Below are 26,730 nucleotides of genomic sequence, written 5' to 3' on the forward strand. Positions count from 1 at the left end.
TAAAGTTCATGTTGCATTCGTCTACAATTACGAAGTTTGATCTAATATAAATAAAGCATTTATGGTTTTCAATATGAAAATTCATATTTATTGCTTCGTTTATCTTTTATCTAAGTATATATATATGAGAGATTGTCAGTGAGGTATGAACAACAATGCTCAAATCATATATGAATCATATTAAACTGATGTAGAAAGTTGTATATCCACCATCCACCTAATAAAAAAGAGACTTTCCATAAGTAACAGTATAAGCTGACATAAGAAATAAAAGCCCACAATGGTTCAATCACGAGTGCTTATAATCGAGAATAAAAGAAGTTTCACTTAAAAAGTATGGTTTAACTATTGCTTATATAAAACTATTCAACATAAGCCGAAGTTTCCAACTTTTAAATTAAACAACTAGAAAAAAGCAAAAAAAAACTCCAACTACTCCTATCACCTTCTCCATACCTATACATGTAACATGTTACAACAACACCATTACAATTACACATGATTATTCAAATTTAACTAAAAACCTTAAGCTTCCCGACTTCTCAACACCAAAAAACCCAAAGTCCATTTGGCCCTTCAAACAGGAAACAATGAAAAACCATGAGAATAACCATTTTATTTTTTAATTAAAAAAAAAAAAAAAAAAAACACCATAAACCGCCCGGATCTCAACAACTGCCCATCAAGAAACAGTTACTCCCGCCCGAACTGCCCATCCCAAAAGTAGCATCTCTCACAAGAAACTTAACATTTCGAGTCCCAAGAAACTCCAAAATCTCCAAACACTCGATCCAATCCGATTCACAAACCAACAAAACCCATTCCTCTTCATCGTCTTTATACTTAAGCTGAAAAGTCCCTCTTTCAATCTTAAACCTTTTCCCAACTTCTTCATACAGTTGAAACCATCCAGACAAAGGATCATACTTAAACCTTACTGTATCTTCTTTATATGTAGCCTTTACAGTTATCATCTTATTATTATTATTATTATTATTCCCTTCATCTCCAAACAACATTTCGTTTTTTGGTGATTTAAAAACCGGAGAACTCGATGAACTTCCATTCATCATCGACCCATTTGACGAATCCGTCATGCTGGAAGAAGTTGATTGGTTGGATTTCTCCATGTCATCACACGTGTCCATGTCATCACAACCCGAGCTTTGATCTGGTTTCGAAAACGTCCATGGAGTTTTTAAACTGTTTATGGAGTTTGTCACGATCGGGATGGAAGTTGACTTGTTGACTATCGTGTATGATTCGTCTTCGACTTTGACTGACTTTTGCGTGTCTTGGTTGACCGGGTTTGCGGGTACGAGTCCACCGGTTGTTGGGTCGAATTTTAACCCGCCTTCCACTCCTTGTACTGAGTCGAGAACCGTTTGTATTTTTTTTAACGAACGATTTACTTTATTTATTTTTCGTGATGGCCATCGGGAAATCCCGTGTTGTCTGCATATCCTTTTCAGTGTAGTAGGACAAACTACAAAAGTACAAAACAAGAACCGATTTTCATTGTTGTTTATAACATGTTTAGTCTTATAATAACGTACTTATAATTTTAAAACCTCCCAATCAAATTGTAAAATATTATTATTATTACCTCCAATTGCTTTAGCAGCATCCTTAAGGCTTCCAGAAAAGTATTGTTGTAGAACACTTAAGCTAACATTCTTCTCTGCTGTACTTCGCTTTTTCTCTGATTGTCTCCTTGATCCACCAACCATCTACAAGTCAACACAACATTTAAGTCAATATATATATATATATATATATATATATATATATATATATATATATATAAAATTAAAAAAGTAATATTACCTGATCAGGTGGACGAGGTCCAATCCTAACATCAACAGATTCAGTGCCATTAACAGAAACTTGATCACCAGGAATCAAACTCCCTTCAACATATTTCTTCTCAGAAGAGCTTCTTGATACTTCAAGTGGCAATGAACTTTCATCTACCCCCATCTGAAAGCCAGCATCCACCCCACCCCCACCCACACCCCCACCTACCCCTGACAATTCACTTTCCGAAACTGTCCTCAAACTCCTACAAATCCTCTGCATAGTCCCGGATAAATTATTCAACAAAAGTTGTTGTTCTGTGGAGCCTTTCATGTTAACAGGAAGAAAAAACTCCAAGATATAATCATCATCACCAGTGTAAGTACTCCTGAGTCTAATTGCAACAGCAGCATTTAGGCCAAATTTTCTTGCATGTTGGACAAGTGGGTATTGGCGAATATCGTAGTCTTTTACATCAGGGTAGAAAAAAGGGTGATTTGATTGAAGGGCTTTTCCGGCAATTCCTTGTCCTTCTTCAAGGTGATGTTCACTGCATGCTTGAATGAAGCCTTGCATTTCTCGTTCGTTGACGTAACAGGCGTCAGTTTGGATGCATAGGATTGGTTTTTCTGATGAGTTGAAATTACGTTTTCGCCCTCCGACACGTACTTTTATGGTTTCGTCATGGAGTTTTTCGTTGTAGCTACATGGGATCCATGTTAGGGCAACGGGTAGTCTGTGTGCATGGCATACTGCTCGAAGAACATCCGTTATTTCGGATAGTGCAGCCATTTGGTTTTTTGAGAGGCACTGCAAAAATGATGATCCAAGAAAAAATCAAGACTTTGCGTTCCAAGATACATAAGGGTAAAATGGTCATTTTCTCCTATGGAGCTAAGTGAGAGTTGAGTGAGTTTATCAAAAGATCAACATTTCACATTCAAGTTGATCCTATAATGCAACATAGTATATGGAACTAAGCAGCATAGTGGACTACATGCAAAAGAAACACAAGGGTAAAATGGTCATTTATACTTTTTTTGACTGTTTAAGAAAGAAAGTTTTCCAGCTTTCCCGGATCTAATATCAGGGAAAAATAATATAAAAACATGGATTCGAGTTCATTAATTATCTCATGAAAGAAACAAAACATTTCATAGATGATTATCCAGATTTGAATTGTGCTCAAGAAGGGTTTAGTTGGGTTTCGTAAGAAATACTACAATGGGACATTTAAACAATTTGACATTATATATACAAAGGAAATCTATTTAACCTTGCAATAAAATCCACCCTATTCATCAAATACCTGCTTATATAGTCGAGGAGGTGCAACACTTTTCAGGTTCACACTCTGCAAAGATTAAAAAAAACAGAGGTTATAATTTTACAACATAGATTCACAAACCATGCAGAAAACAAGAAATCAAGACTGAGTGCATGATCTTTTACAAGAAAAGATTAACAGCACAGTTGGTTTACCAAAGGATTAGAGTAACTTCACCAAAGAAACAAAAGAAACAGTAACTCCAAACATATTCTTTCTATGAGTAACAAAAAGTTTACCTCAAGAGCACGTGAAACATGATCCATCTCTGCACTGAAATCAGCCTTCTCTTTCATTGTAACAAGTTCAAGAACAGCACAACAAGATGTATCATATGAGTCATCTTCAAAAATAGGTAGAGCAATAGATCCTCGGACTTCATGACTAAGTGCAAGATCTTTACGCAAGTATTCACCTTTATTATAGTGGGAAACATTTGAAGTCCACTCAGGAACTTTTGAGCTGAAAACCCTACCAGGAAGCCCTAAAAAGCCACCAGGTTTCACTTCAGCTGAAAACGTGAAGCCTCTGGAAACTTCTCGATATCCAGCCAGCATCTGATCAAGCAAATAAGGCTGCTCACATGTGCTTAATATATACTTGTCACCTTCCATAATTGGAACCCAAACTTGAGCCAAAATCCCTGCTCCAGATGAATCTTTGAACAAAGACAATGCTTTCAGCATCTTTTCAGCAAGGGGTCGACCACCTGGTGACCTATGGATGATACCATTTCCATTTTCTTGAAATTTTTTCTGTTGACAAGAACTTCCATTTCCATTTTCATCAGATGAATTCACAGGTATGGTGAACTGGGTGTCTGGGGTAGGAAAGGATACTCTTTCTACGCCATTAATTTCTCCATCAGTTGGGAGAAAACCGGATTTGACTTGTTCTGTGAAGTTTGTGTAATCATAGGGTGCATAGCCGGCTGATAGGGCAAAAGATGCTAACATCTGATCAGCTGCTGAAGGACTTGTACACCACCCAGCGTAAGTATCAAAGTTCATGAGCTCAGAGAAGCTGTTGAATGGGTCGTCTGGCCTTGTGAAACCATCCATGGATGAAGGATTCTCCATCTGAGGCCTCGGAGAAGCCCAGAAACCCATCGGCTTATCTTTTGGTGGGGAAGGGAATTCCATTTTGAAGATTGTTCACAGCGAAACTAGAATTCCTACATCTGCTAGTTTCAGTCTTTTAAGACTCAACGATAATACGATCCCACCGTGGAGTTTTTTTTTTTATCTCGATCTCACCAAGTCGTAATATGTGTCGGAGACTCAAATTCAACGAAGCTAACACGGCAGACGAAAATCAAATACTAATCGGTGCAGAAGCCAAGTGATTTCTGAAGATATTTAAAGGGGAATAAGTATAAAACAAACCTGGGATGGAACAAATTGGCCTCTTCCAGCTGCGAATTGCGGAAAGCCACAGATGTTCATATCAATAACATAAATCCAATCTCAGATTCATGACTCTTACTGGCTGAAGAATCCAAGAAATGACCAAACATACAACCAATCAATGAAATAGTAGTTTAACTATTAAGGAAATTGAATTTTAATAGTTGGCAAGCAAAAAAATACCAAAACTAAGGAACCCTAAACTGTAAAATTGAATCGATATCTGGTGCTTATAGCTTGGAAAATTACCGACCATTACCGACCAAAGGAAGTTGACAAAGAAGCGAGTTGAAAACCTCGAAACTATGCGAACCCCAGACTCCGAGAGAAAGAGGATTGCTCTGAAATGGCTACGGGAATTGAGAAATGAGGTGGACTCATTCCAAAAATAGAATGTGCACGTCAGAACACAACAGAAAACCATTTTACTACCGCCTATAAAAGGAAGCAGGCTTTGTTTTGTTGCCCTTTTACATTTTACTACACAATTACACAAACGGTTGTAATCATTGGTTTTATTTTTGGGAAAAACTAAAAGTTCAAAATCTGATTATTATCCAGCAAACATAGAAAGTTGAAACTTGGAACTATTAGGCAAGGGCGAGTGGGTTCGATATTGAATCGACAAAAGCCAAGCATCCTGTCTTTATGCTAAACTCAGGATGGCAACTCGTGAACGGATATAGCGGTTTCACTAATAATGATATCTTCGTAAATCCCATAAAAACCTTGGGTTTTGCTTTTTTTAGCAAAAATTATCATGGATATGGAAGTCGAGTTGAACATGTCTGTCGGACAGAAAACAGTTGTTGAGTGTTTTCGAGCATCTCATGCTCATGATTTTCTGCTAACCATCAATACTGATGGTCTTAAATGTATGGTCTCAGCCAATATATGTTTCCTGTGAAATACCGTACTATCTTTCGATACTGGCTCGTGATTCCTTATTCCCACGTCAACAGATATGCCCAATTAACCGCAATGCATGTTTGGATATATATGGTTCGTTATACAGAGCTTTCAGACTTCAAATACCGACATGTTTATGGTTAGGGATGTTCTCTTTGACGTCTATCAGCATACAAATATTTTCGTTAAAAAAGAAGCAACTGTGAATTTTGTGAACTTTTTGACTGACTCACTGGATGGAAGATCCACACTGACATTTTTGTCTTTAGATGGATAGGAGGAAACAAGTTTCTGGATCTTACTGGGGTCTCCCCTCTCGTGGGTTTGAGGAGTGAGGGTTTCACAACGGGACATACTGTTTTTGAATTCGTCGCGTGGAAAGTGACAAAACACAAGAATGCATGCATTAAAAATCAACATGTCTTTATACATTTCGCATTTGATACATTTGGTTTCTCGCACTAGAGGTAGTGGAGCTCCTCAATAGAGTCGAACGAGTCATGATGTAACAACCAAATGGCGTCCTGAACTAGCTGCTGCTTGTGAAATATGGAATGAGATTAAATTTGAGTTTCAGGCAATGAATACTTTGGATCAATAACTTTCGTTCTCTTAATTGAATTTCAATTAAACTCGGCCCAATCTTTTATTAAAAGGATTGAGCCGAATCCAACATGCGTATATTTTAGATAGATACAAATGGGACACTACTAACCACTTGTTTAATTAAACTACCTTCATTAGTTGGAACGACAAAGTTTTACTTAACCAACATAAAACCATACATATATTAATAGTTATACTTGCGTACATCACCTAGAAAACCCCATATCTCGATTATCATAAAATAGAAAGCAATAATATCATACAATACAAGGATTCATGATGAAAAATAGTGGTTGTACGTTAATGCCTATTGCTCTACATGGAGCATCTCTCAATTGTCACAACTAGTTTATTGAGTATCATCATTATATAAGAACAAATGGGCATAACTTCAATTGGCTAAAACCCACGTTTCTTTTCCAAGACTACAATTGAAAAGAACTTTTGCATGCCACGTGTACAACATAAACTATTGCCCACATCACATGAGACCCACAGTACAAATTTACAACCATATAATCTCATACATATTCTTCCCATGAGGCACCCCAAAAACTCACGTAAACAATCCCCTCTTCTACTTTTCTTTGTTGATTTAGCGCTGGAAGTTGGAGACCATAAACCCGTTTGTTGATCGCCCAAAACAACCCGAACTCTTCCTTAGTATCAGTTTTAAAGGTGACACAAGAAGCCTTCCTAAAAATGAACAAGTCTCGGGTTTAGATCATGCAACAAAGGTGAGTCTTTATGACCCCTTTTCTTTTATTTTTACAAATTTTGTGGGGAGATACATACACACGTTACATGCTAGATAAGAAAGTATAATACTATAATATGTCATATACTCTCAACATTCTCTGTAACATGTTACCACCCAACATCTTATTTATATAAAAAAAACATGCAACAAATATACAAAAATATTTCATGCATGATAAACTAGTCTCCTTTGTTGCTCATGTAGCGTTAAAACAATTATATGAAATATTAGATGCCAATATAAATATATGTATTGGTATTATCTTTGTGACATAAGTCCATGCAAGTATTTTTGGTTGATAATCAAAACTAACCATTAGTGTTAGAATGGTCATTAATAAAACAAATCAATAAAATTATAGACTTAGGACATACTTTGTTAATTTATTTACAAGCAAGGTCTAAAGTGTAAATATAATATGAGATAACTAGGCTTATAGATACATAAGTGTTCCATTGGATTTATGTTATAAAACATGATTATTTTTATATAAAATTGTTATTTTATACAAAAATGGAGTTTATAAAAAGACCTTGTAATATTTTATAAAATAAGTAGTTTTTATAAAATATGATTATTTTTATATAAAATTGATATTTTATATAAAAATAGAGTTTATAAAAGGATCTTGAAAAATTTTATAAACTATGTAGTTTTTATAAAATATGATTATTTTTATATAAAATTGATATTTTATATAAAAAAAATAGAGTTTATAAAAGGATCTTGAACATTTTATAAACTATGTAGTTTTTATAAAATATGATTATTTTATATAAAATTGATATTTTATATAAAAATTGAGTTTATAAAAGGATATTGTAACATTTTATAAAAATAAGTAGTTTTTATGAAATATGATTATTTTTATATAAAATTGTTATTTTATATAAACATGGAGTTTATAAAAAGATCTTGTAACATTTTATAAAGTAAGTAGTTTTTATAAAATGTGATTATTTTTATATAAATTTGATATTTTATATAAAAATAAAGTTTATAAAATGATTTTGTAACATTTTATAAAAATAAGTAGTTTTATAAAATATGATAATTTTTATATAAAAATGATATTTTATATAAAAATTGTAACAGCCCGGAATTCCAAATATTGATATAATTATGATTTTGGGGGTGCTTTAAGAGGGGACTCGGCGAGTTGGAGCCTAGACTCGCCGAGTAAGATCGCAGGCCGGGTCGCGGGTTCGCGACTGGACTCGACGAGTCCAGATATGGACTCGGCGAGTCTGCGCTGTTTAGCGAAAACCCTAACCGTTCAGGTTTGGGACGTATAAGAGGCACTCATTGGCCGTCATTGTTCATTTTAGCTTTCTGAGAAGAACCCTAAATCGATTGGGTGCATCTAGAGCAAAGTTTAAGAGCCATTGTTGATCTTGGAAGAGTTGTTGTGCAAGGAAGAGAAGGGCTTGGCTAAAGGAACAGCAAGGGAGTCACGTTCTGAGGATTTGGGGACACAGAGGGCACATTATTCAGGTAAGAATTCGAGTTATGCTCTGCTATGTTGATGTGTCATGGAATTAGGGTTTATGGAACCCTTTTGTGACTAGATTGAATGTTACCCTAGTCCCCAAACGATTGTAACCCTGTATTGGGACCTTTGTAGGTCCAGAATGTCCCATGCCTGTGCATTCGGGAATTGATGAAGGCTTTGGATTGGAATCCTTATGCCTTAGGTCAAAATGTGAATTATGAATCATGGGGTGTATCATGAGCACTGAAATGAGGACCTTACGTGGTGGATCAGTCTAGGAAGGCCAGACTTATGAATGGTCGGAGCAGTTCTGACCTTAGAAGGCAGTTTGAGCGGTTGCATGGCATGGACTCGCTGAGTCCGATGAACAGACTCGGCGAGTAGCTTGAAGAATAACTGGGACTCGTCGAGTTGTTCTTCAGACTCGGCGAGTTGAGTCGGGGTGGCCCCGCGATTCTTCCAGGAGGAACTCGTCGAGTAAAAAAGGGATACTCGACGTGTAGAAAGGGAATCTTAAGGAATCGGTGAGTCAAGGGCGAGTGGACTTAGAGTCGTTGAACTCGGCGAGTCTTGGGGTGACTCGGCTAGTTAGGTCGCGGGTTAAGTGAAGTTCTGAGTATGGGGACTCGGCGAGTCATAGGGTTGACTCGGCGAGTAGGGTCAGTCAGGGGTTGACTTTGACCTTGTCTTTGACCAAGGATTGACCAGTGGTTCCAGGGGTATTTTGGTAATTGTTGTTTATTGTTTGAGTTCAGTGCATTGGTGTCTGTCCAGAGGTGGAGATCGTATCAGTGATCGGAGCAGCTTGAGCTATCTGTTCAGTCGACAGTTTCGAGGTGAGTTATCCTCACTATATCGCTAGGGTTTATGGCACCAAGGCCGACCCTTTTTACCGGATGGAAATCCGGGTAGTTGTCATTATATGTTACAGGCCGGAAGGCATTACCATGTGGACCGGAAGGTCATGGCCTGGAAAGGCGTATGTATGCATTTAGTACGTTGACTGATTCATAGGGTAATGTTATGATAGTGACCGGCTAGACCGGTATCTTGTTAGAGTAATGCTATGATATGTGATCTGTTGATCGATTGTTGTCTATGAACTGCTATATGATTGTTTGTTATGTTATATATGCGTTTTATGCTTATGGGCCGGAAGGCAATATGTTATGGGCCGGAAGGCGATTATATTATGGGCCGGAAGGCAATATGTTATGGGCCGGAAGGCGATATGTTGTGTGATGGACCGGAAGGTCGGCGTGGGTAGGACCGGAAGGTTTACCCAGCAGGGACGGAAGTCCCCTGAGACACATGGACCGGAAGGTCAGGGCCTGGAAAGGCGTATATGTGGTTGGTATTCTGGGGGTATCTCACTAAGCTTTCGGGCTTACAGTTGTGGTTTTATGTTTCAGGTTCTCAAGAGTCTGTGGCAAGGCAAAGGCGTGATCGTACCATTCCTCGCGTTGGTGTTTTATGATATGAACCTGGGAAATTACTCTGTTTTAATAATGTATTGAAAACCTTTTGTAACAACGTTAATAAAATGGGTGATTTTGAAAAGTTTTAATTGTTTTGAAATTTTGGATGTTACAAAAATGATATTTTATATAAAAATGGAGTTTATAAGGAGATCTTGTAGTATTATATAAAAATGAGTAGTTTTATAGAATATGATTGTTTATATAAAATAAGATATTTTATATAAAACTTATGGAAAGGCTATTAACGCTTCAAGAAAACAAAGAATTGAAGTAATATTTTTATGTCTTCAATGTTATATACATACGAATTTACGTAGTCTTAAAAGTATATGTATAATAGTGTATGTACAACTATATATCTGAATGTGACGACAAAGAAATGCAAACGCTGTTAAGGCTCGGAATACAAACGACGACAAAAATCCTAGACTTAACAATTTAAGAATATTCTGTATGAGAAACACTTCATCGCTAAGAACTCAAAAACTTAGTACAATGTAACGACGTAAGTTTTCAAACCAAAATTTTCATTTTTTTTAAACACATACAACTCTATATTATATTCATAAAAATCATGTGTCTCAATGTCAACATGAATCCACACAAAAGTGATATCCCAGAATCCTCAACATAATCTCGAACAAGTGTGTACAATCACGCCGATGTCTTCCCGCTATCCTCGGAGGTACCTGAAACACATAACACATAACACGGTAAGCACAAAGCTTAGTGAGTTCCCCAAAATACCACGCACAAATAACTAGCCACTCTAGTCTATAGCTCTATAAAACCCTCCGGTCAATGTGTCTCAGTGGGACCCTCCAGTCCTACAGCTCGTTGGACACTCCGGTTCGGTCTGGTTGGGACCCTACAGTCCCATGGCTCGTTGGACCCTCCGGTACGGTCTGGTTAGGACCCTCCAGTCCCATGGCTCGTTGGACCCTCTGGTCCGGTTTGGTTGACCCTCCAGTCCCATAGGCTCGTTGGACCCTCTGGTCCGGTCTAGTTGGGACCTCCAGTCCCATGGCTTGTTGGACCCTCTGGTCCGGTTTGGTTGGGACCCTCTGGCCACCAGTAATCTCTCTTTAGGTCCAAATACATCTTAGTGGCCCCGGGTGGATCAAGAATCTCAATCTATGCGCCTCCTCCATCAGTATACCTCGAGCTCCGCTCGTATAGGGCACCCAAATCTGTCCTCGGAAAGTCATAAGCCCTCGACTATCCGTTACAAAATCTGAAACCTGTCCAATCACCCGCTCCCTCTTGCGGTTCTCCGGTCTCACGGCCTCCGCCTGGGCCTCTCGGATGGTATCCAAAACTGGAATCATCACTGTCATCCTCATACACACGTCTCAAATTGGGGCGCTCTCTGCTCGACGGCTCAGGGCGTCGGCTACCACGTTAGCCTTGCCCGGATGATACATGATCTCACAATCATAATCTTTCATCACATCCAACCACCTCCTCTGATGCATATTCAGGTTGGGGTGATCCATGAGATACTTCAGACTCTTGTGGTCCATGTATATGGTACACTGAACCTCATATAAATAGTGGCGCCGGATCTTGAGGGCGAACACCACCGCCCTCAACTCTAGATCATGGGTGGGATACCTCGTCTCATGAGGCTTCAACTACCTCGATGTGTATGCTATCACGTGCCCTCTCTGCATTAGCACCGCACCCAACCCATATATAGATGCATCACAGTAAACCACAAAGTCCTCCATTCCCTAGGGGAGGGCTAACGTCGGGGCTTCGCACAATCGTTGCGCGAAGAGTCTCAAATGAGGTATGCGGCTTGGGACCTCAAGTAAAAGCAATGCCCTTCCGAGTCAACCTGGTGTGGGGGACGGAAATCTTGGACAAATCCCTAATAAATCTTCGATAGTAGCCGGCCAACCCTAGAAAACTCCTGATCTTGGTGGGGGATCTCGACTTGATTCCCAGTGGAAATCTTTTACCTCAATTATGGGTTAAAAAGGGTAGGATTCCTTATTTTTACATCGAGGGTCCCAATATTCACACTTCTTATTTTTATTTATTTATTTGTTTTTGCAGCTTTCAAGTTTGTAGACTTAGTTCCCCCAGCTGAAGACACTGAGGATAGGATCAAGAACTTCCTTGATCTGCCTGATTCTAAAAAGATATTCAAGCTTGATCTTTCATTCATCAAGAAAGTTCAATTGCTATCATCCCTATGACTACCAATAAGTATCCTTGAGTACTTTCATCTTTGGTCTTTGAGAAATTTAAAGACTTCTTTGGTTTTCCCTGGATCCAAAGCCACATGGGCTAGTGCTCATTTCTCCATTTATGATCTTGATACGGCTATGTTAAGTGGCCAGATAGATGTGAAGAAAGAGAAGACTAGCTCCTCCCTTGCCTAAAAAAAGGCCCACATTGATCTGACTATAAAGACTCCAGGATCCCGGAATAGGAAAACTCCCGAAGATACGGACTTGAGCTTGGAAAACCTTGGAGTTGAGGATGCACTTCAGAGGCTAGTTTCCTCTTCTGAAGCTGTAGGTGTTAGTGTTACTTTTCTTTCTTAAGATTTGCCTTACACTCTTTTTAATGTAACTCTTGTTCCAGTTCTTTGATTGTGTTTCCATAGACTTGAGGATCCGGACTGAAAAGACTAAACAAGCTTTTAAAGGAACAAGAAAAAGTATGGATGACGACCAATGAGGATCTCTAGAGATAAGTGGAACTCCTAAACAAGGAAAAGGCCGAGAAAGAGGAGGAGCATAATGCAGAGATGGCAGAGGTGATCACTGAAGTGAAAGCTAGCATGGACATGGCTGTTTGGAAAGCCAATATCAATTTAGCTGAAGATGTGGCTAACGTAGGATCCTAGAACCTGGCTGGGTAGCGCACATCCCATGCTGAATTAAAGAGTGAACATGTCAAGACCAGTGATGATCCTAAGGAGCAGTAGCCAAAGACGAATGAGGAGAAGAAGAGCTCAGACGATGATGACCAAGCCACGGTCTAGGCCTGTTAGATAAAAACAGTTTACATAATTGTGTACAAGACAATTCTTATTTTTCGTGGAATTAATGTACCACTTTTTTATGTATGGTTGTTTCATACTTCTCTGCTTCCATGGTTAATTTTCTTGATATGATTGTAGGATTTTAGAGAATCCTTACATAATCAGGATCCTAAAGAGTTTAAAACTTACAAGAATGTTTTAAGATCTTATTAGCCTGAAATGATTAGTTATCAAACTGGGATCCTAAAATAGTTAAGATCTTTTTTTAGGATAGTAAACCTTTTTTATGGAGGAAAAGAATAATTTTAAAGGATAGATAGAACCTGCTTGTCCTTAGGATTTGCGACCATTTGACTCATGAGAAGTCTGGAAGCTTCTGTATGGAAAATATCTTTTCTTTAGGAGTTCATCAAGGAGGATCCTTAACTTAGTGAACTGGGAAGCATCCCACCTTAAGAATCAATTGGAAATAACGCCATCTTGGAGAAAAAATTAGGAAAACTCTTGTTTTGTATGATAATGTCACAAGCCTTGCATATTTTCAGGCGAGCATCCCAACTTTAGACAACATGTTAATGTTATAGTTCTTAGCAGAACACTGGGGAAATCCCAATTTTAAGGCAACACATTAGTGTTACAAGCTTTAGTAAATCACTAGGGAAAATTCCAAATTGGATGATAACATGAAAATGTTATAGACCATAAGTTTTTTTATGGGGAGGATCCCAACTTAGTATAACACGTAAGTCTTATTAACCTTACAAAATCACTAGGGAAGATCTGAATTAAGACAACACGTTAGCGTTATAAACCTTATGAAATCACTGGGGAAGAGCCCAACTTAGGATAACACGTAAGTGTTATAAACCTTATGTTCAAATGTTAGGATCTTGAGATATGTTCAGAAATAAGAGGGTTGCCAAGTCACTAAAGCGTGAAATGATCCCCTTATTCACATCCCATAGTAAGATTTTGTGCATCCAAGCGAGGTGTAGAAACCTTAACTCGTAAGAAAGAGGCAATTAACTCTTTAAACCTTAGAGGGGATTAAGTACCCTTAGTCGTAGGAGAGACGACCTGTCTCTATTCGTAGTTATATGTATAATTACCTATTGCAATCATAAAGATTACATAACCATGTATCTATTGGGATCCCCGAATCCTAAGATCCTCAAATCTCAGGATCATTAAACATCAGGATCTCTACCTGTTAGGATCTGTGAATGCTAGGATGGTTATGTGCTAGGATCTTTGATTTTCTGCACATAGCAAACGTTATCTTGGGGTAGGCATTAGCTTGGCTAACGCCCCTCCGATGCTTAAGTTAGTATTGGCTTTCATAATAATAAATAGAGTCGGATAAGAATAAAGGTAGAGAGAGTGTACCTTGAGTTTGTTTGAGAATGATCAACATAACTTACATGAAGTATGATTTTTGGTGGATGAAATTCCAGGATCTTGGTAGGACATTACCTTTAAGGGTGTCTAGCCAATACGCCCTATTTCCTGCTTTTGAATCAATGAGATACGGTCCTTCCCATTTAGGTGTCAATTTTCCTACACTGGGATTCTTGGTATTTTGGAATGTTTTCCTGTTGGGTTTTGAGCATTCTATGACTCCTAAGGTGTACATGCAACCCTAAATACATTGGATCTATGTTTTCTCTATTATACATGCAAATATCAATTTTCCAAGGTATTATCCTAACTATCATATTATGAAGTACAAGTAATATAAAATCTAGTAGAATAACATACCTCTTTGTTGTAGCTTTATTCCATGGAGCTTAAGAGCCTAGTGCTTCAAGTGTGACAACTCAAATGATTCACACAACATCAAGAACACTTGGAATAACATGAGAATAAGGATACTTGTACAAAATTCGGTTTTTCCCTCTTGTGTATACATACTAATCACACTAGTTCCACTAGTGTCATTTCATGAACCATAAACCTCTTTATATAGTGTGGAGGATTAGGTTTACATTCATGTAAACCCTAATACCCATGACCTTTCATTTCCATAGGATCCATGGGTTAAACACTCCATGGACTATCCATGAAAGCTTAGCCCAACCTAAATGAACTTGGCCCACCAACTATATATAAGAGTCCATATTTAATTAGTTCCTTTTGATCACTAAATTAATTCTTGATCAATACTAATTAAATAATATGATTGTTGGATAAGGTGTCTAAGTCCATAACTTATTTGGTACATACTTGACCCGGCCTGGCATGGTCCATTTGGGTTGCACTTCACCCAAACGATTTATGGATAATTTTATGAGAATTGTATACTTACGATTTATTAATATATTATAAGTTATAATATATTAATATGAAGTCATGTTATTTAATTAGTTTTAGTCTTAAATTAATTATGAATTAATTTAGAGATTAAAAAGAAGACTGATTAAATTATGGGCTATTATATTTTATATAGTGTGGGCTAATACTCATTTGTTAATGGGCTAAGCTAATATGGAAGTCCATGGATGATCCATGGAGCTTTTAACCCATGGATCCTTGGAAAGGAAAAGACATGGGTTATTAAGGTTTCACCCTAACCATGCACACTATATAAAGAAGCATATGATGCAAGAAATAGGGCCTAAGGGTAGACACTAGTAGTGTGAGACTTAGTGGTGGCCGATTACACAAGAAAGTATACTACTCTCTCAAAGTTTTCCAAAGTTTGTGGTGATTTGTGATTCCACTTGAGGCATTCACACTATTGGTGTTAGGCTCTCAAACTCCAAGCAATCAACCACCATCAAAAGGTATGTATTTCTACTAGTAGTTTTTGTTGGGTTTTGAGCATTCTAACACTTCCTAAGTGTACATGCAACCCTAAATACCTTGGATCTATGTTTTCTTTATTATACATGCAAATAAGAACATCCAAGGTATTATCCTAATCTAGCATACAAAAACTATGAATGTAACAAGATAGAATACATACCTCTTGATGTAGCTTGATGTCTTCAAGCTTTAAGAGCTTAGCCCCAATAGTGTGGAAGCCTCAAGTGGAATCACAAATCATCAAGACACCTTGGAATACTTTAGAGAATATGATTACTTGGTTCTCTCTAGTGAAATTGGCTAGCCCTTCTTTAGTGTATCCACACTAGTGCCTATTTCACCAACCAAAGACATCTTTATATAGTATGGAGGATTAGGGTTAAACCCTAATACCCATGACCTTTCATTTCCTAGGATCCATGGGTTAAACACTCCATGGACTATCCATGAAAGCTTAGCCCAACCTAAATGAACTTGGCCCATTCCATATATATAAGAGTCCATATTTAATTAGTTCCTTTTGATCACTTAATTAATTATAAATTAATTCTTTATCAATACTAATTAAATAATATGATTCCATATTAATATATTAGAACTTATAATATATTAATATTAATCATAAACATACTATTCTCAAAAGATTATCCATATAAATTGTGTCGGTGAAGTGCAACCCAAATGGACCATGCCGAGTCGGGTCAAGTACATACCAAATATAGTTATGGACTTAGACATTAATCCAACAGTCTCCCACTTGGATAAGTCTAAAACTATTATTACGTATGACTTCAAACCTAACTGGCAATCGTAGCTCTTAAAGCTGCTGTCGAACTCTGATCTTGTCAACGAACTTGTCCATTAGATAAGGGATCATATATTCCTCCATTCTAGATATCATATGGACTGAGACATGGATTATAATCATTCTCTCTATCCATTTGTTGTTTCCCGATTTCCGATTTATGACGACTGACTAATTGAACAAATCAAATCAGTCCTGGCCCGGCCGAGCACTTCCATTTGTCATCATCAAATCATCGAGGGGCCCACAGATATCGCTTTTATCCCGAAGGTAAAAGGAATGGATAAACTTCGACTCATATGGCTTGTTCTACTACTTGTTGAATCATACACAAAGGCACGTTTTATAGCATCGAGTTACCAAATGCGTTTTCGTGCAATCAATGTACAACCAACTCATAGTAACAACTCATATCTCTAGGTTTGAAGAATATAAGATATTATTGTCTCATGATCACTCGTGATAAAATCCATGAAGTGATTCCAATGAGCGCGGGTTGAATCCAATACTCAAAACTTATGAGCACTCGTGAGTGTTGTAGCCCTTTGTCCAACACCTTAGACCTCTACAAGCCAACCCATGATAGTCTTAATTCATATCTACTTCCAACATATGACCGACTGTGGATGTTTGAATAACTTAGTCATTCAGGAAGAATAACCCAGTTTATTCGGGAAGTCAAAACATGCAAAATAAAACACAATAATAATTGAATCCAATATGGTATCAACCCTTTGAACATAAATAAAACACCTTTTATTTATCACCATATGATTATACATTATTCATTGTATACTGTTTCAGCTATCAACTTTATTCTTGAATTTAAAACAATAGTTGTCCCATGCTCTAAGCATGTACACTATGTTTTCTTAAACACTAGTCATGCCACACACCAAGTATGCATACTATGTTTGTCTATGATCTTTATTTTGTGAACTAGATCAATTGAACATAACTTCAATGATTCTCTTTTCACACTCCCAAATCCTTACTGCAAATGCAAGAATTCCAAATTCATGCCATTTACAGAAATCTGTTAGATTCTAAACTTATATGCATTGATCCTCTTGTAACGATTATGCACAAAGTCACAAAGACTTGGCAACAATCATTACAGAGTATTCCAAAGGAGATCAACTCCTTGAAATATCCTTCTTGCATTAAGTTTCCTTAATCTTACACAGATTGAAAATTCTAACTTTGAAACATTTCCAGATTCCATTTTGACTATCACTTCTGAACAAGAGTTGCCTCCTTACAGATTATGTCAATATGGTCCTTCCAGAATTATCACTATACTTCCAATTGTCCTTGAGTAACCAATCTTTGGTAAACCTTAGATTGTCCTCGACAATTGTTTAATCCTTTTAGTCATATCCAGTTCTAAACCTTTTCCCTTCTTAATGCCCCAGGCATTTTGGAAAATTTTAGAACGGATGAATATAGCACATGTAATCAATCCTATATCCGAAGCATATGGGACACGATTCATGATGTCTTACATAAAGACTAAACCAGTCTTTTGCTATAATATTTCCATTTCAATTTGCCAAGTTCTCATAATTCAGATTATGAAAAGGGATGCCGTAATCATAATCGAATTTTAGAACACAAATAATGGACCCATATATAGAATTTCCTTATGTTGAGCCATTCCAACATGAAATTCATATATATCCTTGACTAAATGATTAAAACCTCACGATCTAAGCTGATTTGAGATGAAGCATAATTTCCTCTCCCTTAATTATAGCAAAACAACTTTTTCCCAATTGAAACTTTTGTTTTCTATAATTAACATTGCTAACTTGCAATACTTATCATAATTATCATGCTCCCACTAACATGATGATTATTAGCATAACACTTATGCTCCCACTAGCTTTGACATGTACTCAGAAATCAGCTGGACAGTCTGAAATTTAGATTCACACACCCTTTCCGTAGATAGCTCACCTGTGTGTCTAAGCAATTTCAAGAACCATGAAAAGGGATACCGTAATCATGGTCTCAATTGCTTAGGCATTTGCCATTTCTCACAAGTCCATGTTAGTGTGCCGGTTAACCACACGCGCTCCACTAACGACTTTTGAAAATGCAAATAACACAATTGATATCTTCGTAAAATCTACTTAGTGAAAGCGTTTCCTCACCATCATTTTCATGAATCGGAGAGAAACCTTATGACACTTAGATTTATATGGTGTATGAGTTCCTACCCATATGAATTTGTCAAACCATAATCACAAGACAAAGATAATGACAAATCCAAAACCATATGGATTGAACTCAATCTTAACTTCTTGCCACTTGGCAGCTCAAGGGCCTGCCATTGCTTCCAAGTTGTTATGCAACAAACTGAGAACTCTAAGAACTCATATGCAAAGCCAACTTTAACTGGAATGGGCACAAATATGTTAACACGATAGGTTATAAACCTCAAGTCGTGTGCTAGTGAAGAATTTCAGGTTTTATTCTTGATTATTTCTTGAGACTTTCAAGACCTTTAAGACTCCCACTGTCCTCTTGACATATAAGACTCCCTTGTCAAACATCCAAGAGATAGTGCGGATTCTAATCAAGAAAAACACTTTACCCAATTGGCCTAAGTTGGTCTTTGTTTTATCCAAAACATCACAACTTACCAATTTCAAATGTACAAGAGTAGAAAATTTTTACTCTTACATTTGACAAGTGTTTTAAACCTTCTTTAAGACATGTCACTCAAATGACAATCTTGGAGTATGACTCTAAGACTTGTATTGGAACGAAGTATGACTCATCTTCTTGATTTAACCATTTCAACAATTCAAGTTCCTCTTCTTAGTCATAAGAATGCACTTAGATTTCCTTAGAGAACTAATTTTGATATGGTTTCTTAATCATTAAGATGATCACAAAAACTGATACTAAAGTACTCTCCCATCTTTTCAGATTTGAGAAACTTTTATCCTTCTGCCTAATTTGATTCTTCTTATTTGCTCTGCCTTACATTGGAACCTTTTCCAATGTCTCAGAGTTACACATAAGCATGTAAGTATAATCATATTTACTGAGCTTTAGTAAACTATGACGAATAATCTTATCGATCTTTTGTGGTGGACTTAATCAGTGCACAAGACTGTGTACTCGATCCTTTAGTCCTTCACTTGACTCACACATCCATGTGAACCAGTAATTAGTCTTAATTTTTCCAAAACTTGAAAGTTCTCATTCATCATGCTATATAACTTGCATGATTCCAAGTCCCGGTCCAAATGAAACTTGGGTGATGAGAATCTTTCCTTATTTGGTAAATATAGACATTACCACAAATGAAAGAATCAACTTCATATTTCCACTCTTGCTCTTAATGGAATCATATAAGCAACAATTTTTCCTCAAAAGCCATTGTAAGGATATTTTAAAATAAATAAAATCAAAAAATTTTTCTTTTATTTTAAAACTTTGCGGAAAAACTTATCCTTACAATCCATATGAAAACTTGTTGTTATCTATTCCTAAGCAATATCTTATAACTCCTAAGAAGTTGCTCAAGAATCCGATCTTCAAACTATGCGATAGAAATCCATCTACGCCATCAGATTCAACATATTCTTTCTTTAAGTTTCTTCACTTTTCTTTGATTCTTAAAACATCACCATGTGACCCAGTCACATCATGTATCAGGAATCTCAGAATAGAAACTTAACAGAGTTAGATAGTGGTCTTTACCTGAAGTAGAGTCAAACTTATTGACTTTAACATCCTTAGGTAAATTTGGCAGCTTCGCAACCAATGCCCCTTCCCTTGGCAATATAAACGTATGGACCCTTTGATAATGGTACACGAGACTATCACAGACTTAGCTTTTCTCTTTACCATTTGGTCAACCGAGTTGACTATGGCCGATCCCTTTCCATTGGGAAGAGAATGCTTTACTGGATATCCAATGTCATCATTGTCAATGTCCATAAAGTTTTAGGAAGTTGATCTTAGCAAATAGATAAGATCATTAAGGGTCTTGTCATAGTCTGTTTCATAGGTGTCCCAAAGGAACTCACTATGTGACTTAGAAAGTGATTGAACCACTAACTTTCTCAAGACTTTGACACCCAACTCTCCCGGCTTGTCAATATGTGACTACATCTCCAAGATGTGTTCACACCTAGACCTTGCCTTGCCAATAGGGCTTGAGTGACCTTAAACTTTTCAAGAACTTGTGGGTTGGGGAGAATAATTGGAGGAGGTGAAAGAAGTATGATTTCCAAAGGACATCATCTTCATTTAGGAAACCTTGTTTCACTAGATTTGGGAAGATCATAGGTGTCTATTACATACATCTTTTAGGAGATATTCAAGATAGTTGATTTAAAGTCCTTAATATGACACCCAATATGAAATATTAAGGCTAGGACCCAACAAACTATTTTATAACTTAGAAGAGGTATGCCGTAATCCAAGCTATAAAATATTTGAAGGTAGGTGAATGACGATTCACCAATTTCCACCAAGATAAACGAAATGAATTATTAGGTTTTAATTGGTTTTGAAACTCCTAGATCTTTGAGATTCATTGAACTTTTCAAAGGCATGTTTCAATCTCGAGTGTGCCCTTCAGGTTTTGTGACTGGGATGCCGAGGATCACAAAACAAGGTGTGAAGTAACCATGCAAATTACTTGGTACCCTTAAGTGTTTACCCCTCAATCGATGTGCCGGTTAACCACACACGCTCCACCGATACTATGATAAACATTAAGTTACCCTTTTCCTACCTTGTTAAATACGAGTTAGTGTGCCGGTTAACCACACACGCTCCACTAACCGACTTAAACAAAGTGCAAAGTGTAATTTCATGGATTAGCACCTTATTCACATTTTTCTAAGTAACTAAGATTGGGTATTATTAAGAGTTTAGTTACTTAGTATTTATCATTAATACTTTTAATGAAGGGTTAATTATAGTCTTGTCAAACCCGTTCGGCTAACGACCCTCCACCGGTCAAGCAAGCGGTGGGTGAGAGTGGACACCCATTAAGTTGCCATTTTATAGGCAACAACCTTATACCCACCTTATAGACCGGCTTCGTGAATGAGGCGTACTAGCGGTAAGACTGACTTTACTCTTATACATATATATATATATATATATATATATATATATATATATATATATATATTATTAACTTATAATATTATAAAGTATAAGGGTTAAATTTTAACTTTTAAAATTCTAAGGGCTAACTTGGAATTAAAGTATTCATAAGAGAAAACTTTACAAATTCCAAAACTTGAGGGCAAGTTTTGAAACTATTCAAAACTAATTAATTCCATAACTTATGTGTTTAAAGTAGTTTTAATCCAAAAACTCTTCAAGTTCCATAAGCTGAGGACAAGTTATGGAAGACTTTAAACTAATAAAAGAATTAACTTTTTCTTTATTTTATAACTTATGGAATTAATTAAGGTTACACTTTTTTTTTAATTTATTATTTAATGAAGAGACTCTTGGTCCTCCATAACTTGAGGACAAATTATGGAGTCATAACACCTTTTAATTAGAACTAGACTCTTCATTTTTGTAACCTTTGCCAACTTTTATGAGTTTTAAGATTCATAAATGTGACTTATAAGTTACATAAACACATTTTATGAACTTCTTTTAGATTAATTTGGATTAAAACCAACTATCACATAATTTTATTCATTAATCTAAATTCACTCATAAAACAAGGTAACACAAAAAACTTTTGGTGATCCATAACTTATTCTTAAGTTATGGAATCCTTTAAAACATTAACACCAAATTTTTTAAATCCATAAAAACTTTGAATCAATTTTTTTTAAAAACCTTTTCATATCCATAACTTATGGAGGTTTCAAAAAATAAAACTCTTTAGATCAAACTTTTAAAACTAATAAAATAATCATATCATTTTATCTTTTATTAAATTTGACCTAATTCAACTCATAAAGCAATTTATTCAAATTTTAAAAATAATTAGTTTTTCACAAGAACAAGTAATTATCTTAAAATTTGACAAACTTCATGGTTTTTTCCTTTTTTTTTCAACTTGGAAAATAAAATATTTGCATCAATATAACAGAAAACAACCCGTGGCTCTGATACCACTGTTGGGTTTTGAGCATTCTAACACTTCCTAAGTGTACATGCAACCCTAAATACCTTGGATCTATGTTTTCTCTATTATACATGCAAATAAGAACATCCAAGGTATTATCCTAATCTAGCATACAAAAACTATGAATGTAACAAGATAGAATACATACCTCTTGATGTAGCTTGATGTCTTCAAGCTTTAAGAGCTTAGCCCCAATAGTGTGGAAGCCTCAAGTGGAATCACAAATCACCAAGACACCTTGGAATACTTTAGAGAATATGATTACTTGGTTCTCTCTAGTGAAATTGGCTAGCCCTTCTTTAGTGTATCCACACTAGTGCCTATTTCACCAACCAAAGACATCTTTATATAGTATGGAGGATTAGGGTTAAACCCTAATACCCATGACCTTTCATTTCCTAGGATCCATGGGTTAAACACTCCATGGACTATCCATGAAAGCTTAGCCCAACCTAAATGAACTTGGCCCATTCCATATATATAAGAGTCCATATTTAATTAGTTCCTTTTGATCACTTAATTAATTATAAATTAATTCTTTATCAATACTAATTAAATAATATGATTCCATATTAATATATTAGAACTTATAATATATTAATATTAATCATAAACATACTATTCTCAAAAGATTATCCATATAAATTGTGTCGGTGAAGTGCAACCCAAATGGACCATGCCGGGTCGGGTCAAGTACATACCAAATATAGTTATGGACTTAGACATTAATCCAACAGTTTTATGATTCATAATCCTTATGCTATGCTAGTTAGGAAGAAACCTTGGAAATTATTATTTGCATGTATTTTAGAAGAAAACATAGATCCAAGGTTTATTAGGGTTGCATGCACACTTAGGAAGTGTTAGATTGCTCAAAACCTAACAATGGTATCAGAGCCTAGGCTTGTTTTCTTGAATACTTGATGCAAATTGCTGAAAATCGAAGTTTATGTGCTGTCTGCACAGCAGACTCGCCAAGTCCATGAAGGGACTCGACGAGTCCAAGACAAAATTCATCCAACTCGGCGAGTTGGTTCATGCACTCGACGAGTTGGAACCCCAGACAACATATCTTCGAGTTTTAGTGCTGGAATTGGTCTAGAATCATTACCTTAAACTGTTTTGGACTCATAAAACCTGTTTTTGATGTGGTAATGATGATGGTGGACCAATTTCAAAGTTATAATCAAAATTTCAAGTTTATATGTGTTCATATGATTCTTGAAATTGTTGATGTGGATGTTCATGTTCATATGAGTTTTGTTAGATCATAGGAATTATTTGCAAATTGTTTGTTAGTTAATTCTTGATCTTAATGTGTTTTAATGGAATTCATAATTTGTCCTCAAGTTATGGAATTCCAAAATTTTTTTCTTTTAAATGTTTTTTTAAGAAGTCATAAGTTACACTTTAGAAGAGTTTTTCTAATAAATGTTTTTATGGACTTCATAACTTGTCCTCAAGTTATGGATTTCCAAGAGACTCTTCATTAAAAATATTAAACACTTAATTAAAACTCATAAGTTATGAATATCCTAAAGTTTATGAATTGTTCAAAACTTGCCCTCAAGTTTTGGAATTTGTAAAGTCTCACACAAACTTTAATTCCATACCCTAGAAGTTTTAAAAAGTTAAAATTCTACCCTTATACTATTATAAGATTAATGGTTAATTATTATATATATGTATAAGAACAAGTCGTTTTACCGTTAGTAGGCCTCATTCACGAGCCGGTCTATAAGGTGGGTATAAGGTTGTTGCCTATAAAATGGCAACTTAATGGGTGTCCACTCTCACCCACCGCTTGCTTGACTGGTGGAGGGTTGTTAGCCGAACGGGTAGGACAATGACTTTAAACTCTCATTAAAAGTATAATGATTATTATAAAGTAACTAAATGTTTTATTTAATTCCCAATCTTAGTTACTTTAGGAAAAATGTGAATTTGGTGCTAGCCCATGGAATTCACACTTTGTACCTTACCAAGTCGTTGGTGGAGCGTGTGTGGTTAACCGACACACTAACTTGGACTAGTAAGGATCACGAAGGGTGACTTAATGTTTGTCATAGATCAATGGAGCATGTGTGGTTAACCGGCACATTGATTGGGTGATAATATTAAGGGTGACAAGTGAATTGGTATGGTTATTCACACCTTGTTTTGTGATCCTCGGCATCCCAGTCACAAAATTTGAGAGGGCACACTCGAGATTGAAACATGCCATTGAAAAGTTCAATGAATCTCAAAAGATCTAGGAATTTCAAATCCAATTAAAACCTAATAAATTATTTCGTTTTTCATGGTGGAAATTGGTGAATCGTCATTCGCGTACCTTCAAATATTTTATAGCTTGGATTACGGCATCCCTCTTCCAAATTATAAAATATTGTGTTGGGTCCTAGCCTTAATATTTCATATTGGGTGTTATATTAAGGACTTTGAATCAACTAACTTGATTTTCTCCCATTATAGATGTTTGGTTCAGACAACTATGATCTTCCCAAATCTCTTGAAGATGGTGTTCCTCAACATCATGCTTCACTTCCTCCACCTCCTCCAATTATTCTCCCTCACCCACAAGTTCTTGAAAAGTTTAAAGTCACTCAATCCCTATTGGCAAGCATAGTCTATGTGTGCTCACATCTTGGAGATAAAGTCACATATTGACAAGCCGGGAGAGTTGGGTGTCAAAGTCCCGTGAAAGTTGGATGTTCAATCACTTTCTTAGTAACATAGTGAGTCTCTTTGGGACTACTATGAGACGGACTATGACATGACCCTTAATGATGTTATCTATTTGCTTGGTGCTGTGGAATCAACAATGATTTGGAACACCAGTAAAGAAAATTTGATTAAAAGAACAACTTCCCAAGTCTACATGGACATTGACAATGGTAGCATTGGATATCTAGAAAAGGATTTCTCTTCCCAATGGAAAGGGATCGGCTATAGTCAACTCGGTTGACCAAATAGTAAAGAGAAAGGCAAATTCTGAGATAGTCTCATGTGCCATTACCAAAGGGTCCATGTGTTTTGTTGCCAAAGGAAGGGGCATTGGTTGCGAAGCTGCCCTATTCACCTGAAAGGTCATAAGGTTGATCAAGTCAAGAGGTTAGACTCTACTTCGGGTAAAGTCCACTGTCTAACTCTATTAAGTTCCTATTTGGAGATTCTTATTACATAATGTGAATGGGTCACATGCTGATGTTTTTAAGAATCAAAGAAAAGATAGGAAGCTTAAAGTAAGTATATGTTGATTCTGATTGCAAAGGTGGGTTTCGATCGCATGGTTCGGCAATCAGAATTTTGAGCTGTTGCTTAAGAGTTATAATATATTGCTTATGAATAGATAACAACAAGGTTTTCATGTGGATTGTAAGGATAAGTTTTTCCGCAAAGTTTTAAAATAAAAGAAAAAAAGGGTTTTAATTTTATTTATTTTAAAAATATCCTTACAATGGCATCTGTGGAAAAATTGTTGCTTATATGTTTCTAGTAATAGCAATATTGGAAAGTGGATTTTATTTTTTCATTTGTGGTAGTGTCTGAATTTACCAAATGAAGAAAGTTTTTCATCACCCAAGTTTCAATTGGACAGAAACTTGGAATCATACAAGTTGTATTGTATGATGAATGAGAATTTTCATCTTTGAAAATTAAGACTAATTCTTTGATCACATGTATATGTGAGTCAATTGAAGGACTAAGGAATTAGGTACACTGGGTGTGCGTTGGTCAAGGTCCACCACAAAGATTGATTTGTCATGATTTACTAAAGATTAGTAAATATGATTATACTTATAAGGTTAAGTATAATTCTGTAACATTGGAAAGGTTACAATGTATGACAAAACAAATGAGAAGAATTAAATTAGGCAGAAAGGTAAAAGTTTCTCAAATCTGAAAGGATGGGAGAGTACTTTAGTATCATATTTCATGATCATCTTAATGATTATGAAACCATATCACAAATTCATACTCTAAGGACGTCTTAGTGCATTGTTATGGCTAATAAGAGAGGTCATGAATTGTTGCATTGGTTAAAATCAAAAAGATGAGTCATACTTCGTTCCAAAACAATTCTTAGAGTCATACTCCAAGATTGTAACATTAAGTGACATAAAGTAAGGTTTAAAACACTTATCAAATGTAGTGTAGAATGTTTCTACCCTTGTACATTTGAGATTGGTAAGTTGTGATGTCTTGGATGAGACAAA

The 26,730-nt window shown here is 36.2% G+C and overlaps 1 protein-coding gene across 6 annotated transcripts; it reads right to left on the reverse strand.

The window, feature by feature from the left end:
- Window positions 1-321: 321 nt before the first annotated feature.
- LOC145093708 (protein NLP8-like) lies at window positions 322-4,947 on the reverse strand. Of its 6 annotated transcripts, none has more exons than XM_079031938.1 (7): window positions 4,784-4,947; window positions 4,510-4,612; window positions 3,364-4,419; window positions 3,107-3,151; window positions 1,828-2,607; window positions 1,607-1,730; window positions 322-1,486 (listed from the first exon to the last, which is right to left on the reverse strand). In XM_079031938.1, the coding sequence occupies exons 3-7, from the start codon at window positions 4,264-4,266 to the stop codon at window positions 669-671; spliced, it is 2,670 nt and encodes an 889-aa protein (XP_078888064.1). In that variant the 5' UTR covers window positions 4,267-4,419; window positions 4,510-4,612; window positions 4,784-4,947; the 3' UTR covers window positions 322-668. The 6 variants fall into 6 exon arrangements, with proteins under 6 accessions (XP_078888064.1, XP_078888062.1, XP_078888059.1 ...); XM_079031936.1 differs by having other exon boundaries at window positions 4,780-4,947; XM_079031933.1 differs by having other exon boundaries at window positions 4,714-4,947.
- Between the last annotated feature and the right edge of the window lie 21,783 nt (window positions 4,948-26,730).

Source organism: Lactuca serriola, chromosome 3, assembly GCF_051521515.1.
Source record: "Lactuca serriola cultivar US96UC23 chromosome 3, Lser_US96UC23_V15, whole genome shotgun sequence".
NCBI classification, from domain to species: Eukaryota; Viridiplantae; Streptophyta; class Magnoliopsida; order Asterales; family Asteraceae; genus Lactuca; species Lactuca serriola.

Coding starts and splice junctions, on each gene's coding strand:
- LOC145093708 (XM_079031938.1), bottom strand. CDS start 4,266: ATGGAATTCCCTTCCCCACCAAAAGATAAGCCGATGGGTTTCTGGGCT. Junction 3,152..3,363: donor ATGTTTCACGTGCTCTTGAG/GTAAACTTTTTG, acceptor TAATCTTTGCAG/AGTGTGAACCTGAAAAGTGT. Junction 2,608..3,106: donor CTCCTCGACTATATAAGCAG/GTATTTGATGAA, acceptor TCATTTTTGCAG/TGCCTCTCAAAAAACCAAAT.